The sequence below is a fragment of the Elephantulus edwardii genome, unplaced genomic scaffold (genome assembly GCF_000299155.1).
Source record: "Elephantulus edwardii isolate Elephantulus edwardi_28Jun2011 unplaced genomic scaffold, EleEdw1.0 scaffold00117, whole genome shotgun sequence".
NCBI classification, from domain to species: domain Eukaryota; kingdom Metazoa; phylum Chordata; class Mammalia; order Macroscelidea; family Macroscelididae; genus Elephantulus; species Elephantulus edwardii.
In genome coordinates this window covers 10,509,635-10,530,845 of record NW_006399867.1, presented here as the reverse complement: position 1 = coordinate 10,530,845, position 21,211 = coordinate 10,509,635, and the positions used below count along the sequence as shown (strand labels likewise).

At 43.1% G+C, this 21,211-nt stretch overlaps 1 protein-coding gene across 1 annotated transcript in view; it reads left to right on the top strand.

The window, feature by feature from the left end:
• The window catches only part of NDE1 (nudE neurodevelopment protein 1), a 34,716-nt gene that overhangs the window by 1,822 nt on the left and 11,683 nt on the right, over positions 1-21,211 (top strand). The window contains exons 2-3 of the mRNA XM_006892672.1: positions 2,361-2,514; positions 16,944-17,092. Of these exons, the coding sequence (XP_006892734.1) occupies positions 2,361-2,514; positions 16,944-17,092 (303 nt within the window). The remainder of the gene's footprint in view (positions 1-2,360; positions 2,515-16,943; positions 17,093-21,211) is intronic.

The following is a 21,211-nucleotide window of genomic DNA, read 5'->3' as shown; positions in this document are numbered from 1 at the left end:
ATATTGACATGACAGTATAGACCAGTGGTGTTTAGTGGTTACCAGGGGTGGGAGTCAGTAGAAGAGAGGCAGTAAGCTTATGTCTGTGGTGTTGAGAAAATTGGCGTTGATTAAGGGTAGTAGTTCTACAACTTGACTGATAGAGTGCGTACCATTAAGTTGTGTACCAGAAAAAGGGCAAAATGGCAAATATTGTGATATATATAGATCTATAGCAACCAAATAAAGAGGCGGTAGTTGTTGTTAAGTGCCATCAAGTCAAGTATGACTCATAGCGACCCTATGAACAATAGATGTGAACGCTGTTCTATCCTGTGCCATCTTCACACTTCCTGACACACAAGAGCCCATTGCAGCAGTTACCGTGTCAGTCCACCTGGTTGAGGGTCTTCGTTTCTTTTGCTGACCCTCTACTCTTCCCAGCATCATGTCCCTCTCCAAGGAATAGCCCCGCCTAGCAACATGTCCAAAGTATATGAGGTGAAGCCTCATCATCCTTGCCTCCAAAGAGCACTCTGGCTGCACCCTCTTAAAGACATATCTGTTCATTCTCTTACCCATCCAAGGGATGTTCAGTGCTCTTCTCCAATGTTATAGCTCAAAGACTTCAATTCTTCTGTCATCCTTATTCATTGTCCAGCTCTCAAATGTATTGATAATATTTAGTTATAATCAGATACCTTTGTCGGGTTAGTTTTTTAGCTCAGAGGATTAGTCATGGCTTTATGGAATTGTTTAGTGATTTGGCCATTGTTTTTAAGGTTTCTGCTCCAAGGCCCAATTCATTGAGTACTGTCTGGGGGGGGTCTTAAAAACTTGGCCAGGGACCAACCAGTTGTCTCCACTGGCCTGCAGTAGCAGAGGTAGAAGACACCCAGACATAAGGAATTGCACTGCAGGTCTGCTTTGTCACGAGACCAGATGAGCTGGATGGTGCCTGGCTAGAAGCCCTGAAGGTTTAGATCAAGGAATCAATAGTTGAACTCTCTACAAAGAGAGAACTGAAAAGTATAGCACAATTTTTAATTTCAGAAGACAGACTTCACTGCTTCCACAGGGGAATTCTCCAAACCTGTTAGCCTGAAAAAATCTTTACACTTTGTACTGACACCCTCAAGTTCTCTTTAGACAACAGTTTGGCTAAGTCAGTTTAAAAGTTTGCCATAAGCTTTGTGCTCCTTTAAAGAACTGTTTATGTGATGCCAAACTGACAGCAATAACTTTGTAGCCTAAGTGAGAAGTTTAAAGCCAAATGCTGTTGAGTTCATTCTGACTCACAGTGACCCGAGATAGGAGAGAGTAGACTACGCCTCGAGGGTTTCCGAGACTGTAATTTTTACAGAAGCAGATGGCCACCGTGTTCTCCCTCAGAGGCTACAATTGCTGGTGGTGGTGTCATTCCACATATCCACAAATCTCTGATTGGGAAGAAAGGACAACAGAAGACTGTCTAAAGGATGCCTGGATTCCTTACTATCTCAGGACTCTCAAATACTCTTAACAGCTGTCCAATGTTGGTGATTCCAGTGGACTGTATCTCTGTGAAAAACACAATTTTGCCTTTTTGTAATTCTATTTGAGCAAGTTGGGAGTTTAATTGGCTTTCCAACCAACCAAATTTCTGCATTCAAGTCTTAACCATATTTAAGTGTTACTGTGGCTTCAAAGAAGCTATTGATTCTGAAGTAGCAGGTTTTGATTGAGTTAACTGTTTTTAAAAAACTGTTTGGATTTTAATTGTGATGCAGAAGTTATAGTAACAAACATTTGGTTTTGTACAGACGTTATTTCCACTCTGGTGGATAAGCTCAATAAAGGTCATATCCCCCCCCCCCAAAAAAAAAAGACTAAAACTAAAATGTATGTGTAGAAACTATTGAGTTTATGTATATGTAGTATATGTAGTCTGTTTTATTTTTATCAGGGAGGGGGAAAATGTAGAAATAAGGGCTTGGGATGGGGCAAGAAGTTTTAGTTGTTATAGTAAGGAGCATTTAGATGATTTCTGAACTGCTAACCAAAAAGGTTGGAGGTTTAAGTTCATCCAGAGGTGAATTGGAAGAAATTCCTGCAATGACTTGAAAACAGCCATTGAGACACCTGGTGAGCGCATTCTACTGCAGCACGTGTGAGATTGCTGAAGTCAGAATCAACCTGCCGGCAGCTGATTGCTTACTGATTAATAAGTCTGGCTAACGATGTAAAATCCAAATTGTGTTTATTACATGCTGGGCTCAAAAATATATGTTGGGTGAATGAGTGAAGGGTGAATTGGTTAGGGAATGACTTCGGAGTGAGAGGCACTTCACGCTGCCCACTGAAGCACTCAGCAGACGCTTTTGTGTTTGGGGCTTGTGCAGGGCGGAGAACACTCAAGAAGAGCTGCGAGAATTCCAGGAAGGGAGCCGAGAATATGAAGCTGAGCTGGAGACACAGCTGCAACAAATTGAAACCAGGAACCGGGACCTTCTGTCGGAGAATAACCGCCTGCGCATGGAGCTAGAAGCCATCAAGGTGAGTGAGGGGCCAAAGGCAGTGCGCGCACGTGGAGGCAGGCTTCTGGCCTCAGCCATGTGCAGGGTGTGGTTGGACAGAGGGGCTCTGCCCAGGGAGGGGCTGTGCCTCTGGACTCACTCCCACCTTCAGGCTGGTGGATGGAGATGGTAATCCAGCTCATTAGGTCTCTGATGGGAGGAGGTTAAAAAGCAAGTCTTCCATGTATGTATCCCCAAGGTCTTTTGGTCTCTGTAACAAGTCTTCAAGTCAAGCGGAAGGCGGGAATTTTCAGAGTACAGAAAGTCATTAGTACTGTTGATTTAAGCTTTAAGATCCAAAGCTAATCTATCCTGTATAAATTCCCCTAGCCGTGTGTGGCTTTTTAAACTTAAGCTAATTAAAAGGAAATAAATGGCATTAGGCTCCTAGTTACTTAGTATCCTCATGTGGCTCTTGGATACCATTATTGGATGGAGGAGCTGTAGAAGGTTCCCACTATGGGCGAATGTTGTGCTGGACATGGCTAGTCTAGAGCAGATTTCTCAACCTTGGCATTGCTCACATTCAGAGCTGACATGTTCTTTGCTATAGAATGTTGGATTCTTTGAATGCATTCTTTGGCTGTCGAATGCATTATGAGATTCTGAGCAGCTTCTCTGACTTTTACCTACAAGATGCCAGTAACACCTCCTGTCCCATTGTGGGACCCACAAATGCATGCGCACATTGCCAGGTGTCTGGAGAGCCATTGCCGCAAAGGGAAAAGACTGCTTTTTGCATAGTCTTTGTGGATGAGCAGCTATTCTCTTCTTTTTTTTAATATTATCATTTTCTGTGCATGTACTGTCAAATCAGATCTGACTGGTACAGGAGGAGATTGCCCCTCCTTCTCCAGCAGAGCATCTGGTGGACTTGAACTTCACACCTCTGGGCCTGCAGTGCAGGCAGCTGTTCTCGTAAATGACGCTGCGCCAGAGATCCTAGCTCCTCTCCTTGCTTCCAGCCAGGGGTACCTGGCTGCCTCCATGAACATCAGACACGTCTGCTTCTAAGGGAGTTTGAGTGGCACCATGCCACTCTGTATGCCTTTTTTGTTTTCTTTTCAAATATAGTTGTTGTAGTGCAGCAGATGTAGCTGGAGGAACAAGCCAAGATCCTGCTGTGTGTACCTGAGGTTCCATGTTATAGAAATGCTCTAGGGGGCCATGGGAACACGGACTAAGACCGCCTAAGAGGAAAAGAGGCTGCAGGACGCAGTCCTGAGCCTGAGTTTTTCAGAGCAGGAGAGAGCGGCACAGTTGGAGAGGGGTCTTGGAGGAGTTGGGAGGGACGTGAGCTGGTGTGGGAAGGTTGGGGGTGGGGGGCACTGGCCAGTTGCAGGGGGTCACTGGAGAGTACATCTGGACTGATGCAGCTGCTAAATGAACCTCGTGAAGTCTGGCTTCCCCCAGGCCTGGGACCAGCAGCGGGATTAAGGATTGGGAAGTGGGCCAAGAAAAACCTGGAAAGCTGAACAGTGGCATTCAGACATGATGTTGGGGACCAGCACTCACAGACTGGTCATCCGCAGGTCATTCTGGCCCATGGACCTGATTTGCGTAGTATTTTGTGGATTGTCTTTTCTACATTCTATTAGGAGAATCTTCACACAGAGTAAAAATTGAAAGGGTTCAACAGTTGCTGCTGGAACATCCAACCCCTCAACTTCACCACAAGCATTTACCTAACCTGCTTGTTATTTATTTTAATATTTTAGCGAAAGTTTACAGAAAACTTGGATTTCCTTTCATTCATTGTTGCACATTTTCCTCCTTACACCCCCTCCTCCCCCAGTTTGCTTTTCTCTTTAAAAAGATTCTTTCATTGTTGCTGACTTGCTTTTTATTGTATATGTGTTTATCCATCACACCGTCTTTTTCTCTTGGTGCATTTCAAAATGAATTGCCAACATGTGTATATTCTTGTTGTTTCTAATTACCCTGGAGACTTCAGCATAGTTTCCCCCTAAATACTTCAACTTGTTTCTTATTAACTAAAGCATACTAGTTTTTTGTTTTGATAGTAAAATTTATATCTTTAGGTTTTTTGGAAAAAAAAATATTTAATAACAACATTTAAAAGCTGTGACGTTTCCCATAAAAACCGGCATTTCTGATTTTTCTTGAAAAATGAAAGAACTGGCCATGCTATGCACAGCAACAGAGTAGTGAGAAGTGGTTGCTTAAGACAAGTGTCCTCTAGTTGTGACATCCCTCACTGTCCCCTCTCTCCTCCACCTCGCTGATGCTGGCTGCGGCCAACCACTCGCTGTCCTTATCTGACTTCACTAATTTTGCTGACAGCCTGACCTCTGCAGGCACTACTGTTTGACCCTGCCTTAGGTCATGAGGAATTGGAGGGACACAGTGATGGAAAGCTGAGTGGGAGGAGGGTTAGTGGTGTGAACTAGAGAGGGTAAGAGCACTTAATGAATGCTGAGAAAACATCAAGCAGTAACTAAGTCATTAACTCAAACCTGCACCTAGAGCCAGGCAGAAGACCTTTGCGTTGCAAGCACTTCATAGATGCATGCAACCCAGAGCAGAGTGGGGAGGAAGAGATAATGTTAGAATAAAGAAGACACTACCACCAGCACATATTGGTCAATCACCTGAGAAATGTATTCAGCTGAGATAGACCTCGTGACAACTGGCTTATTCATTACCAGCTGAATAAGAAAGCTTGTAAGGGACAAAACAGAGCATCTATTGATGCTTCCGTCAGCTGACAGCTCATTATAATTAGCCCCAAATGAAAGCACGACATTTCAGCATCAGCTTTTCATGTCCACAGATTGAAAAGGGTACTGTTGAGTCCATGTACAGGCCAGAAGCCTCTTAACTGCAGCTTCTGGAAGCTGCATTTGAATTTAGAATAATGATTGAGGAGTCTGTACCCTGCTTTCATTAGAGGTTGTCCCCATCTCAAGGGTGTGGGTTGATCACAGTTACACCTGATCATAGCCATGTAGCCAGCCTGGCTTCTCTGCCTCTGCCTGAGTGGGGACATTTCTGCTCACAGCTGGGAAACTGAGCACCCGCAGGGACCCAGCAGCCCAGGGGTGTGGATGCCTGCACCCCCCGCCCCCAGCTCAGCCTATCAATAATCCACTGTCTCGGACATTCTCCCACAATGGCTCTTGCCACGCCTCGGGAGCCCAGCCACCATGACATCACCCTGGCACATCCAGACTGTTTGCTAGCAACAGCTCTGTTTACATGCCTCAGCCAAGAAGAGGAGGGTTTTCTTTTTTAACTTTTAACTTGGCTGGGATTTTTTTTCTTTTAAACTTTCAAATTAAACCCTCAGCCTTTTCTGTAGGAAGTGTTTTCCTTTGTAGAATCCAGGAAGGATGTTTAATGGAGAAGAGTACTTTGAAGGGAGAGCAGGTGTGAGTGGGTGTGTATGTGTGTGTGTGTGTTTCTAAATATTTCTGTGGCCTGAAGAAGAAGTGGTTTTAGGGAAGTTTAGTATAAGTAGAAACAGTGTCACTGCTGTTTCACATACCAGCAGTTGCCCATGGTGGATAGGTGTCCGCAGACCTTCTGACTGTACCTGAAGAAATTGTCCAGTAAAAGTCTTAATGAATGGCAGCTGAACATGGTTTGCTATAATGCCTGCAAATGAGCCCCTGGGGTTGGAAGACATTGAGAATGCCGCTGGCCAAGCTCTGGTGCTGCCTCAGTGAGAGCCTAACTTCATGATGTGGATCGAGGACTGCTCTCCAGGCCTTCGTTTGCTGAGCGTAACTCAAAATGAAAAGAAAACAGCCACACGCAGCTTAATAATTGGACTATGGACTGGACATGTGTGTCTAGAAAAATTGGAAGTCATAAAACACGAAATGGAAGGGGACCAGATGGTGTCCTGGTGACACGCTTGGCCCAATCCTTCTATAAAGTGAAACATCTAGATGGTAACGCTGGAACGCTGGGCACCAGAAGAGAACACAGAATTGAACAAACACTGACCAGGGAGGGAGGAGGGGCCGAAGAACGCCTGGAGAGGTGGAGCAGAGTGGGGTGGGTGGGAAAGAAGGCGTTCACATGGGCAAGGCGGCACTCCCATGGAATCCTCACTGAGACAGACGTGGTGTGGACAGAACGGGGAAGGAAGCTGAGCCAGATATGAGCAGAGTGAATGAGAAGTCTAGTAGCTCAGAAACAGCTGCAGAGGAGGAGGGAGAAGGGAAAGGGGCTGGTACAGAACGCTTAACCTAAGTCTGCAGGGGCCTGATGAGTGGTGAGTGGAGGCATAGAACTCCCACCATAATGGAATCTGAGCAGGAATTGGGACACTAATAGCATTAGTGGGAATTGGCCACATGACAGTGACCTCTGGCCAGGGAAGAACTGCCCTCACTTCCATTTTACACACTGCTTTCTGGTTGACTGGTGGCAGCCCTTTGTCACACAGTCCCCACTAACGTGGTGGCTAAGGACGGCCTCCTTCCCACACCACACCTGACTTGGTTGGGCTTCTCATCCTGCAGACATACCCATCCTCAGGACGGGCTATGTGAAAGTCTCAGGACTCTGTGGTGAAAGGCACAGAACCACACTTTGATGGTTTGGGATGTTTTTCTTTTATTTCCATCTTTGTCTTTCTTCCTGTTGGTTGGTTTGTGTGTGTGTGTTTCTCTCTTCTACTTCTTTTTTCTACTTTTGTCTCCTTTAGACTTATTTCGTTTCTCCCTCTCCCTCTTTATTTTTACCCATTTTCCTCCCTCTCCTTATTTTTCTTGTTTTGCCCCACCCAACAGGAAGCTGACATACTTTCCCACTGTTATCCATGCCTACAACACCTACCAGCAAGTGCTCCACCCAGCAGTTCTTTCCCTCCAAGCCCAACAATAGAAGGTGTTAAATCCTGCTCAGCCTGCCTTCAGCCTCCTTTTGACAGAACAGCAAGTAGAGACCTATGCTCATGCAACCATTAGTTACTGCACTTGTAGGTGACCAACATATAGTTGGAAATATCCTTAAGAAGAGTAAGTAAAGGGACCACCTGATAAGGAAATTAAAAATATGTATCTATAGGACCTTCTAAGAGCTCATGAAAATCATATGAAAAAATCAGAGAAAATACAGTGCTTTGGAAGAATTAAAGAGAAAAATATAAGAGGGATGTGGCAGACTAAATAGACAATGAGAAATCATTCAAGAGCAATGCTTTGCAAGGAGCTCTGGTGGCCTAGTGGCAAGAAGTTGCACTGCAATCCCAAAGGCGTGTGGTTTGAATCCACTAGATGCTCTGCTGGAGAAGGAGGGACCTCTTTCTCCTTGCCAGTCAGATCCACTTCAAGGGTACACAACAGTACAATGTACAGTGACGGGTGTCACTCACCTGATGGGTGGAGCATTTAGTGTAGGTGTTGTTTAAAAGATAATACAAAGCATTTTCTTGCATCCCCGTGCTTTAAAATTGGAACTCAGCACTAGGAAGGCCAGAGGGGGGAAAAAATCAAATATGTAGAAACTGAATACCATCTTGCGTACAAACTTCAGATAACAGGAGAAATAAAATAGGAAATGAAAAACTTCTTAGATGCAAATGAGAATAAAACACAATCTACCAGAATCTTTGGGATGCAGCCAAAGCAAAACTTGCAGGTCAATTTATAACAGTCGTTGCACATATAAAAAACGAAGAACCAAAACTCTTTACATTAACCCAAGAACTCCAAGAATTGGTAAAAAAGCCCCCAAAAAGGAAATAGTAAAGATCAGAGCAGAAATAAAGCAGAGAATATAAAAGAAAACATGGCTAGAAGTTGATTCTTCCAAAAGATTAGCAAAATTTATAAACTACTGGCAAATTTTAACAAAGGAAGAAATAAGCAGATAATACAGATAGAAGGGACAAGTGGGAAAAAAACCCAAAACAATGTTAACGGGGAGCCATACTCCCACAGATTGAAAGCTAGAAGAAATGGAGAGATACCTAGAAACACACGATTTCATTAACAGACTGAGGTGGGAAAATCTGAACACACTCATACAAAAGTAGCAATTAAATTTATTTAAAAAACTGAAGTCTTGACTATACAACATTGCTGGAGAACTCTATCAGACATTCTGAGAAGTGATGACATCATTTCCACTCAGATTATTCCAGAATATTAGAAAGGATGGAATATTCCCAAATTCCTTTTATGAACAAGCAGAACTGCTAGCAAAGACAGGCAAAAATGTAACTCAAAAAGAAAATTATGGACCACTATTCTTCGTTGGCTTGGATGAACTAGTCCCAAACAAAATTCTACCCTATAGAAGCTCACGATGCATCAGAGAAATAATTTAACCGTGTAAGATTCATATTAGTTAGGTATGCTGATTCAGTGTTATTAAAACAGGCACCATGGTACACTATATAAATAAAACCAAAACAAACACGTCATCATAGATTTAAGGGAAAACATAGTATTTGGTAAAAATCCAACTTCCTGATAAAACCCTCAACAAAACAGAAATAGAAGGAAATTCCTCAATACAATTAAGGACATAAGTCAACTGCTGACGTTGTACTCGGTGGAGAGACCATCCCTCTTGTGAACAGGAATCAGACAACCGTGTTCTCTATAAACCATCCCTCTTCAACAGTACATTGGAATTGCATGCCAGAACAATAAAAAAAAGAAAGAGGGGGAAAGGTATTAAAATTGGCAGAGAAGTAGTAAACCTTATTTGCTGATCATAGGATTTTATAAAATTATTGTAGAAAATATAGTATCATAGAAAAATCTGAAAGAATTTCTTTGAGCTAAAAATTACAGGAACTAATTGACAGACTCAGTAGCAGGGTACAACGTGAATGTCCAGAAGTAAATTGGATTCTAACAACTCTAAAAAGAAAACCTACCTATAGTACTTACCAAAACAATAAGATACTTAAGAATAAACTTATCCAGGGAGCTCTGGTGGCATAGTGGCAAGAAGCTGCATTGCAATCCCAGAGGTATGCGGTTCAAATCCATCAGATGCTCTGCTGGAGGAGGGGCAATCTCCTCCTGTACCAGTCAGATCCAATTTGATGGTACACATACACAAAAGGATAATAATAATAATTAAAAAGAAAAAGAATAAACTTATCCAGGGATACAAAGGATTTCTTGGAAGATATCTATAAAAAACACTACTACTGTGAACCTAAGAGACATAAATAGAAAAACATGGCTTATTTGGTGTCAATACTACCCAGAGTCATCTGTAGACTCACTGCAATTCCAGTCCAGATTCCACCAGTATTCTTTGTTGTTATTGTTATGTGCTGGCGAGTCGCTTGCGACTCATAGCGACCCTATGTACAACCACTCTAAAGCCTGCTCTAACTGGAGCCAACCTTATTGTCTCTGACACACCTACCCCCATTACTCCAGTCACTGAATCAGTCCGTCTCATTGACGGTCTTCCCCTCCTGTATTGTCTGTCCCTCCACCCTCCCAAACATAATGTCCTTCTCCAAGGATTGATCCCACCTTGCAACATGCCCAATGTATGTTAGATGAAGCTTCAGAATCCTTGCCTCCAAGGAGCAGCCTGGTTTCTCCCTCTCCGGGACAAACCTGTTTGTTCTCCTTGCAGTCCATGGTATATTTAATTGCTGGTCTTTCTATTAGTGTCTCAGGACTTTTTTGCGCTGCGGCACCAGATCTCCTTGCATAAGAGTTACAGCAAAAGTAAACACTATATGCAAAATCTTGCACCGTCAGCAATAACAAGCATTGATTTTCAAGAGTCTGCATATAAAGAGACAAATACAACCCATAAATATCAGAAGATGAACAGGACCATAGAGCTCATGTCCGTACACAGGTTCTACGTGCATATCTCTATATGCTGGAAATACATCCCTATATGTGTGTGATGTGTTGTAGTCAGTGGGACTGGCACATCACAGGGCAGGCTTCAGAGCTGTTGTCCATAGGGTCGCTATGATTGCAGATGACTTGATGACATGTAACAACAACAGAGCCAACAGGTCACAAAACTTCTAACATCCTGAGAGAATAAGCTGTTAGCCCTATGGCATCAGGACCTATGGCCACTGTCCCAACTCAGGGGACATCAAGGACATAGTCCACAAACACAACAGGCACCCTACGTTAATGAGTAGCCAGTGGGGTCTTGGACGCTATGACAGGCCAGCTGAGGTGCACACATTGGTCTCTCTCTGTTTAGAGCCAAAGAGAGTAAAGAAAAATCAAAGACCTAGAAAACAATTCGTTTATAAAGCTAGTAGACCACTTCAACCTCCTAGTGGATGGTCACGCAGTAGACGGTGCCTGGACAAGAAAGGAGGTTCTGCTTCTGGTAATGGTGAGGCTTGTTGGTGGTTGTGAACTGCCTCATAGCTGACCCTTCAGCTGGTCTTCGGAGGCAGTAAATAGCACAGGAAGCAATTGCCCATCCTCCTGCAGAGCATATTGTTGCAGACCTAAGGTAAAGTATTTTTATAATTATTAATAATGAGACGGACCAAGAACGAGATAGAACAGAGAGCATAAAATGGGTGCAGCAGTTCTTGCCTGAAGGGCCTAAGTCATGTTTCTCTGTATATTTATTGATAATCAGGGGAAGCAAATCCTAACAGGAATTCCTTGTAAATGAAGCTGAATTTTTCTCTATATTGTCAACCTAATGCTCTAGCTCAGGAAGTTATTTCACAGGAAGTAACACTCCCTCTGTAGGGATCCCTAGCTGTCTCCTGTCTACAGGGTACAAACAACTCATTTTCTGTGATCTGTCACAAGAGAAATCCTAACTTATACATTTGTAATTCCTTCAATTCCTGAATAAGGGTTTTCATATAATAATTGGTATGAAGTTTGGCTTCCCATAGCACATGGTGGATTTGCGATTGCAACAACACCTTCTTACCGCTAGGCCAGCCTCTCTAACAATGAAACATGCATTTCTATATGGATCTTGTATTTTGCCATCCTATTAAATTGATCCACTAGCTTGAACAGGAAAAAAAAAAGAAACATGGATTTCACAATGAACTGGGTGGTGCACTAGCTGACCCACCCTGGAAGATCTCAGAAACCAGGCCTGGGAATCTCTTCTGAAAGGTCACAGACTTGGAGTTTCTCTGGAGCATAGTTCTGCTTTACACACAACAGGGTTGCTATGCATTGGAACCAATGTAATAAAAACAATGACTTAAAGAAATTCTGGGTAAACTGTGACAGCATCAGAAGGCTCTGGAAGAAACTAGAAGGGTATCAACACTTAGAGCAAAGAAAAGCACTGGCTGTATTTTCCATTTTTACTGTGTTTTTGTCCAGTACTTCAGTGATAGAAGTTCACCACCATGGCAGAATCTCATACCCCATATATAAGCTCTTTCAATCTCTAGCTGGTCCCTGAGCCAAACATGCACACAGGGACAGGTGTAGAGACCATCTCAAGAATAGATCTGATCCATTGGGCACTGATGGCTGAAAGCCAGATGTGATGTGTGGGATGACATCAAGGACATGACAAAAGCAAAAGGTCATCGCAATAATGAGAAAAAAGAGACAAAAATGGAGTCAGAAGACTAAGACTTGCTCCTGAAGTTAGAGTAGTTAAAGCAGATGGAAGAGTGGCTTCTCTGTTTATTGGCTAAGCTCAGGTATTGAGCAGATGGAAGAAATGATGCTATAAAAGAGCTGAACAGAAGATTTCAAAGAGCATCTCTAGAAGACAATGTATATTTAAAAGACCTAAGTTACTAAAAGGGAAGCCGAGGAGAAGTGCTTGCCATTTGTCAAACTGAAAAAACTGAAGAAAGATGCGGTCTTCTTGTATATAGAAAATGCATTGACTATGCACGAGATGTTGAACATTGGAACTTTTAAAGGAAGGTGGATGGAATATACAGTCACTGCACAGAAACAAATTTGTTGACATTTAGCCATGTCAGAAGGCAACTCTTGATTCAAAGCTGATGGTATTGAAAGATGTCCAGGCTGCAATGAAGGCCTTGGTGAAAATCAAGACTCCAGGAATTGACAATACCAGTTCAGATGTTTCACCAAGCAGATGTCGTGCTGAAAGTACTTATCTCTGTGCCAAGAAATTTGGCCAACTGACGGGAAAAGATCCATATTTATGCCTATTAAAAACAGCACAGTATGTGGAAATTGTTGGACAATATAATCAATATCACATGCAAATACAGTTTCTCTGAAAAGAATTCAAGAATGGCTGCAGGATTACATCAATAAGAAGTTCAGTAATGAAAATCAGATCAGGCGAGGATATGCAAATGAGTTGTCATTACTGATAGTCACTGTCCAGCTTTAAAGAGGTCTTTTACAAAGATTTACTCAGTGTCATACTGAGTTGTATGCTCAACTAATAGGAGAAGCTGGACAGCACTAGAATCAGAGGAGACCTCGTTAACTGCCTGCAGTACACAGATGACATGACCTTCCGTGCCTCAAGTGAAGAGTGCCTAAAGCAGTAAGGAAGGTCAAACAACCTTCAGTATGGATTACATCACAACATAAGAGAAACAAAAAGGCTCACAACTGGACCAGTAGACAACCTCATGGTCAATGGAGAAAAGATTGATGTTGTCAAGGATTTCCTTTTACTTGGATCTACAGTCAACGCCCGTGGAAGCAGCAGTCAGGAATCAAATGAAGTATGACATTGAGTACATCTTTATAAAAGACCTCTTTAAAGTGTTAAAAAGCAAAGATGTCACACTAGCAACTAAATTGTGCCCTAAGCTAAAATATTTTTATGTGCCTGGGAAAGATGGAGAGTGAATAAATAAGACTAAAGAATTGATGCCTTTGAATTGTGGCGTTGAGAAAGAATATACTATTGAAGCCAGACGAATAAGCAAATTGGTACTGGAAGCTGGTCGGCCAAAATGCCCCTTACAAGCAAGGATGATGTCTCAGGCTGTCTGGACTTGTTATCACGTGGGACCTGGAGGAGAACGTTATCCTAGTAAAGTAAAGATGCAGCACGCAAGAAGAAGACCCCCAATGAACTGGATTGATGCCGTAACTGCCAACAGTGGATTCCAACATGGCAAAGATAGTGGGGATGGTACAGGACCAGGCAATGTTTTGTGGTTGTGCATAGGATTGCTTTGAGTCAGAACTGACCCATAGTAATATTTAATAGCAATGATATCAGTCTAGAGACTAAGGTGTGCTTGATCCAGGCCATCGTCTTTGCAGTTACTTGCTCTGCATCAGAGAGCTGGACAGTGATTAAGGAGGACAGAAGAAAGATCGATGCCTTCGAGTGGTGGTGCTGAAGAAGAGCCTTGAACATAACGTGGACTGCCAAGAAAACAAATAGGTCTGTTTTGGAGAGGGTGAAACCAAGTTTCTCCTTGGAGGCTAGGTGTTTATTATTTTGTTTGGATTTTTGTATGTGTGTTTGTGTTTTCTTACTGCGTACTGTCAAATTGGATCCTTCTGGCACAGGAGATTGTAGAGCATCTGGTGGATTTGAACTGCTAGCCTTCAGGATTGCAGTGCAGCTTCTTGCCACTAGACCACCAGAGCTCCCTAGAGGCTAAGATTTTGAAGCTCTGTCTCATATACTTTGGGTACATGGTCAGGAGGGACTGGTCCTTGGAGAAGGACATCATGCTTGGAAGAGTGGAGGGGCAGCGAAGGAGTGGAAGACCCTGGATGAAATGGATTGATACAGTAGCTGGGGCAATGGGGGTTGGTGTTTCGGAGTCAGTGTGACTGGCTCAGGGCAGGGCAGGCTTCAGAATTGTTGTACATAGGGTCTCTATGAGTCACGAGCAACTTGATGGCACGTAACAACACAACAAAGCATAATTGTTTTAAGAGCTCCAGCTCTGGGGGCCTGCATTTGATCCTAGATTAGTCATTTGCTAGCAATTGATCTGGGGCTAATGACATCACCAAACCTTAGTTTCCACATTCCTGAAATGAGATTAAGCGACAATATAGATGTAATGCATTTAATTGGTAGGCTGCACTGAGTAAGGATAAAAATGTGTGCTCAGACAACTGGGAAGAAGAAACACTCAGGACACTTGATATACCTTGGTGGAAAACTCCATGTGTGTGTGCCGGCAAGTCAGACCTGACCCATAGCTGACCTTCCAGCGGGTTTTCAGAGACTGTAAATCAAATGGGAGGAGATTGTTCACTTGCAGAGCAGATGATGGATTCAAACCTTGTGCCTTTAGGATTGCAGCGCAGCTTCTTACCACTAGGTCACCAGAGTTCTGGAGAACACCATGATAGCTACAATAGTAAAGAGAAAAGAAAGGTGGGAGATGCAAGTGTTAAGAGTGTTGGCAGAATATAAAAGCTGAAATAAATCAGTCAGGCTTTTCATTTCCATAAACTTGGCTAAAAAACCTTGAATCACAGGGATTGTTTTACCAAAGCTCTTCTTTGTTATGATTTTAATAACAACTAGTCAGAAAAGTATTGGTACAAGATTCTAGAAAATAGCAAATATTTTTTGGCATTGCTAACAAAAGCTATAGACATTTTACTAGGAAGCCGTTGGAGCTTATGTTCATGGCCTTTTGTGCTCTGAGAAGGCTGTGCCCAGGCAGGTTCCCTCATGCTTTGTAGGAGAGGAGACAAGGTTGGTTTCTCCTTGAGAGGTTCTGGCAGGGTTGTGGCTGCTCTGGCGGCTTGAAATCTTAGAGAAGCCATGGAGGTTTTTAAATGGCATCTGGACGTGTGTCAAGGCTCAGAATACACTCAGGCTTGAGCTGCAGGCCACAGCTTTCTGCAGGTCATCCCCTTGTGGGCATCAGGTTGTAGAGCAGTTGGGACATCTGGCTGCTCAGAACACAATTTCGTTGACCTTTGCCTGTTCCCTCCTTTATCCTGTTACTTAAGACCCCAAGATCCAGGAAGGAAGATTCCACTGAGTTTTTAAGCTTGTTCCCTGGCTCTAGTGGGAAGCTATATGTGCAAGACTGGGGTGTCCTCAGCACATATTGTGGGAGAAGGGACCTCAAGAATGTTTCCAGGGATAGAGAAGTCCACTGGGGAGAGTGGAGTGTTGGTGAGTTACGTGTGTGGGCAGGAGCAGTAGGCGCTTTGCAGCCCAACTACCCCTTGAATGTGGTTACCACGACCACATTCCAGTGTACATTCTCCAGTGTACGCCTTAAATTTGGATTCTGTCTCCACTCTGAAATAAGAGTCCAGGTTTTTCCATGCAAGCAGAGAAAGAGGTTGTTAGGGGAAATGCTTTGCAAAGTATAACTATTTTGCAAAAGAAGACATGGAGGGATAAAGCAATTCTAGCCCATGACTCACTGCACAGAATTGTTGAGGTTGTGAAGATTTGGGTGAGGAGGGGTTTCACGTTATTCTTTTTTTCTTTTTTAATAAATTTTTATTTTGCACTAGTTTGCTTACAAAGTTCATACATACTGTGTTTCACACTATTATCCATTCACATTGTGTTCCATACAATCTTTACTATTCATTATATTTGATAGAATTAATCAACATTGAACTATGCCCGCCATTGTCCTATCTTTCCAGATCCCTGCTGGATCTTTCCCATTTCCTTTACTCACTGCTCCCTCCACCAATCAAATTGTGCGACCCTGTGATTACCCTTTCTCCCTGCCCATCCTCACCCTTCTCCTTCCCTCTGCTACTTTGATCCTCATACATGATTTACTAGTTATCTTTCTGTTTCTGCAATAATGGTCTTATACAGTATTTGTCCTTATGAGACTGAGTTACTTCACTCAGCATAATTCTCTCCATTCCCTTCCAAATTGTGTAGTTATTTTCAAAATCGTTGCTCTTGAGTGCTACATAGTATTCCACCATGTTTATTCCTAAGAGAGATTAGGATACTCTGCAAATGCCTGGATAGGAGGGATTAAGTGTGGTGCAGCTGGTTCTTCATGATGGATGCTGTTACAGAGGCTTCTGGGTCAAGAGACATCACTTATTATGGGATGGTGTGCATGTACTGTGTAGAAAGGTACCACAGTTAGATTTCCTTGTCTGGTAGATAACTTCCTGCTTGGGTAGGGCAGTGCTGTTACTGGCTCTGCCCTGTCTCTGTTCAGTGGTTCAAACTAACAAATGGCCCACGACTGCAAGAAGGTATAAATTCCAGGGTTAACCTTGAGTTATTTATAGGAGATGGTGGGAAGGAGAGAAAGAAAAACAACTCCTTTTGTAAATTTATTTTTTCATTTGAATAAGAGTTTACAAATTACACTGGTTTTTTTTCATTCAGTCATTCATATACCTTTTGTTTTGTAACACTGTAACTGTAATATATTCAGCAATTCCTACACACTTCCTTGTAACATGAATTGTAGTAAATGAATTTTATTAATTCATTACAGTGCCTTAGTGTATCTTAACAACACAGCTGCTTGAAGTCTGAAATCATTCACTGAGTGTTGCTTTCGCCCTTTAGGAGAAGTTTGAAATGCAGCACTCAGAAGGCTACCGGCAGATCTCCGCGTTGGAGGATGACCTTGCACAGACGAAAGCAATTAAAGACCAGTTCCAGAAATACATCCGCGAGCTGGAGCAGGCCAACGATGACTTGGAGAGAGCAAAACGGTTTGTCAGACGGGAGGGAGAAAACCACTTTGGGACCTTTTCTTCCCATGTCTTCTCCAGCTGTTTTTCTTTTTTAATTTTACTCTTTCTTTTATTATATTTCAGTGAAGGTTCACGGAGAGGTTGCCGTTCACTCATGCATGCACTTTACCCTCCCCCCTAGCCCCCAGTTCCCTTTGTAATGCTTGTCCTGTTCCAGGCTGTTAATTGTCATGTGCATAATGTCTAAGTTTTCTTGATGTTGTTGAGAATATACACCTCCACCTGCTCGCCAGTCCACCCAGTTCTATGAGTACAATTCAGTGATGCTGGTCTTACTCTTAAAATTGTATACCTGTTCTCGCCCTCTGTTTCTGAGTTATCCCTCCCCCAGTAACACAGATTCACTGCCCGTAACCTCAGACCTCACGGCCATCGAGTCAGGACTGGCTCCTAGCTGAGCCTCCAGTGGATTTTCAGAGACTAAACTGCACAGGATGGAGTGACCCGTCTGGCTCCTGTGTGATCCTTGGTGGATTCGTCTTGCCAGAGGGTCAGCAGCACAGCTCTCTGTCCGCTAGGTCCCTCTGGTTCCTGTTTTTGCCATTTTGTTGTTGTTGTGTACCATAGAGTTGGAACCAACCCATCGCTGACCCTCTGGTGGTTTTTTTTCAGAGGCAGGAAGTGCTCAGGAGGACATTGTCCATCCTTTTCCCAAGGAGCAACTGGTGGCCTCGAACCACATGCCTTTGGAATTGCAGCACAGATTCTTGCCACTAGGCCACCAGAGCTAGATCTTGAAAGAGCATACTGGTCAAGGCTGGTATTTTCTACTAGTTAAACTAAACTACTGTTCCGTTTTGAGGAAATATTTTTGAGTAAAGCTTAACAATTATCTCAAGGCAATAGGTAGATGAGAATTGTGGAGCCCTTTGTCTCTGTTTCTGCCTGCAGCAAGGAGATAGCGGCAGTGGGTATGGTCAGTCAGTGCGCAAACACGAGTTGAGTGCCCTTAAGGAGCTTTCACAGGAAATGAGCGTAACTTCAGCACTGTAACTGCAGCAATAAACACAGCGAGTCCAGAGCGTTAGGGAGTCATACAACTTGAACTCTTATCATTGAACTTGGCCTGTGGGAAAATGTCAGACAAGCCCCCTTCCACAGGAAATTAAAGCAGGCTGAGAGTAGAGGCCTGAATAGCCCTTACCTGGGGAATAAGGATGACGGGAGATTTCCAGACAGAAGGAAGCAGAAGGGCCCTAAGTCATTGCCATCGGATCAGAAATGACTCGTGGTTGAGCCTCCAGTGGGTTTTCAGAGGCTGTAAATCACACGGGAGGAGATTGCCCGTCTTTCCCAGGGAGCCGCTGGTGGAATCAAACTACCAGAGAGACAGCCATTCCTCTCCCTGAATCCTTAAACTAGGAAGGAAGGAGTCATGTTCAAGGGACAAATACAAAACTTAAAACCTTTGCTGTTGAGCTGAAGCAACCCTTCATCAGGTCTCTGAGGCTGTAAATCTTACTAGAAAAAGATGCTCATCTTTCTCTCTCAGATGCATCTGAACCTCTGGAGACCCAGGGCCTTTTTCTAATTTTATTTATTTATTTAGACCCAAGACATTTAGATTAGCAATGAAATGTGTTATGAGCTCTGCTACCAGAGTGTCTAATTCAAGAAACAGTGTTTCTTGAATAATCTGAGGTATGAGAGAATGGCTAACACTTACTGAATAATTACTGTGAGCCAGGCACAATATTGCTTTCTTCAGATAAATTACACACAGGGACATGCGTAGAGCTTAAGCTTGCAATTGCTTGAGTTTTAGCAAATGCATACATTTGAATAACACAGTCACATTAAGACATGAAACATTTTCATTGTCCAAATCATTCCTTGCATCACTTTGTTGTTGTTGTTGTTGCCTTGGGGACTATGACCAACGTCAGCCTCCCTCATTGTGGATTCCGTACTTAGGAATTCTCCTGCTACCCAAGATGCATTTGAAGCCCCTGATCAGTGTTCATAGTGCTTCTGTGGTCATTCACAACTTACCTAGAGCTTGACACACACATTCCCGGCTGGGGTCAAACAAGGGGACACTGTTTGACTTGTATCTCCTCTCCTGCTCTAAATGATTGCCTTTTTTTTGCAATTTGTCTTACAATTTTTCTCATTTTTATGCATTTTTAATTGATTTTTTCAAATTTATTTTTAAAATAGTGCATAGCACAGTGCCTAATTATAAGCCTGAGACCACTTGAAACAGAAATCAACGAAGTGCACAAAACTGAGAAAAACTTCAGTCAAATGGCAAAAAGGACACTTAAGCACATGTCTAGGAAACTCTTGTGGCCTAGTGGGTAAGAAATTTCACTGTCAACTCAAAGGCAGGAAGTTCAAAGCTGCCAGTTCTTCCTCAGGAGAAATATGGCCTGTTTCTTCCCATGCAGTTTACAGCCTCTGAAAACCTGCTGGAGGGTCAGCTCAGAGTCGGTGCATAACAACAAAAACAACAAAGGCGTAGTGCTGACATGCTATTAGTCTATAAAAATGACATTGTGGAGGCATCTGGCCTCCTGAAAGGGGAGAGAGAAATCACCCACAGAGGTCATGCATGCCTCCCTCCGGCCCAGTCTTCCTCATTCTCACACCACCACCACTGGTCCCACTTCTTTGCTGCTGTCACTGTTAGATGCTGTTGAGTCCAGTATGACTCATAGTGACGCTGGAACAACAGGTCTGAAACCTTGCCTTATCCTGAGCCAGTCTCAGTATTTCTGACATGCGTGAGCCCATTGTGGCAGTCACTATGTCAGCCCATCTGGTTGAGGGTCTTCTCTCTTCCGCCATCCCCCTTTCCCGCTGTCATCACCTTTCCAAGATGATGTTTCTTTCTGAATAATAACCTCTGCTAGCGACATGCCGGAAGTATGTGAGATGAAGCTTCACCATCCTTGCCTCCAGGGAGCACTCTGGCTGCACCTTCTCAAAGATCTGTTTGTTCTTTTGGCAGCTTTATGGGATAGTCCCTCAGTGAATATGTGAATATCCAACTAATTGGTTGCTAATTACAGCAGCTGGTAGAGTCAAACCTCCTGCTCCTGGTTGAGAGCAGCCTTCCCCTTTAGGCTACTCCTTACCTCCTTACCCCAATTAGTTGCTAATGACCTAGTAACTCATGCTTGAATACTAGGCGATTCAGTGTGCCAAGCAACCTTCTACAATGTAACTGTGTAGGAATAGAAACTAAGCTGTGTAATTTCCTTTTTCATTCTTTTTAGGATTGTATCTCTATGTGCAAAATGTAACAACGTTGCAATCTTACAGGTTCACAATTGTCTCCATTTTATTCTGTAGAAACCAAACCAAACCTATGCTGTGGCGTTGACTTTAACCCCTAGCCACGCTCCATTAGGTTTTTGAGGCTATGACCCTGCAGGAGGTGACTGCTCATTTTCTCTTCTCTCCGTAGGTGATGGGTTCACTGAGGGCCGTCATCTCTTTCTTTGACCTTCTCCTTTGCCAAACGTGATGTGTCTAGGAGTTTTGGAGTGTATTCTGAACACTGTGAATTGTGTGTGGTTCGTTGCCATTGAGTCGGTTCCGACCGATGACGACTTTGTGTAGAACACTGAAACATTATTCAGTCGTGTGCCATCCTCATTATCACTGATGATGAACCGAGTATTACAGCTGGGGCCAATCCATCTCATAGAAGGTGTCCATCGTTTCCAACGACCTTCCGCTTTACCAAGCATAAGTCTTTTTTCAGCGATTTGGCTATCCTTTTGATATGTTCAAAGGAAGCAAGATGAAGTCTTACCCTTCTCTGATTCTAAGGACCATTCCAGCTCTTTATACTTCCTCTAAGACTGCTGTGTTCTTTCTTCTGGTAGTAAACAGTACATTAATTACTCTTTGCCAGCATCAGAATCTAAATGTAGCAATTTCCTTTAGATCTTCTGTTTTAATTGTCCAGCTTTCAATGCATGTGAGACAGTTTCAGAGACCATGGTTTGAATCAGGAGCATGTTAGTCATCAAAATGACACCTTGTGTTGTAGAAACAGGATTCATTTCTGTTGTTAATTTTTTGTGTGTTTGTTTTCCTTTCTTTTTAAATTTTCTTCAACTGGCA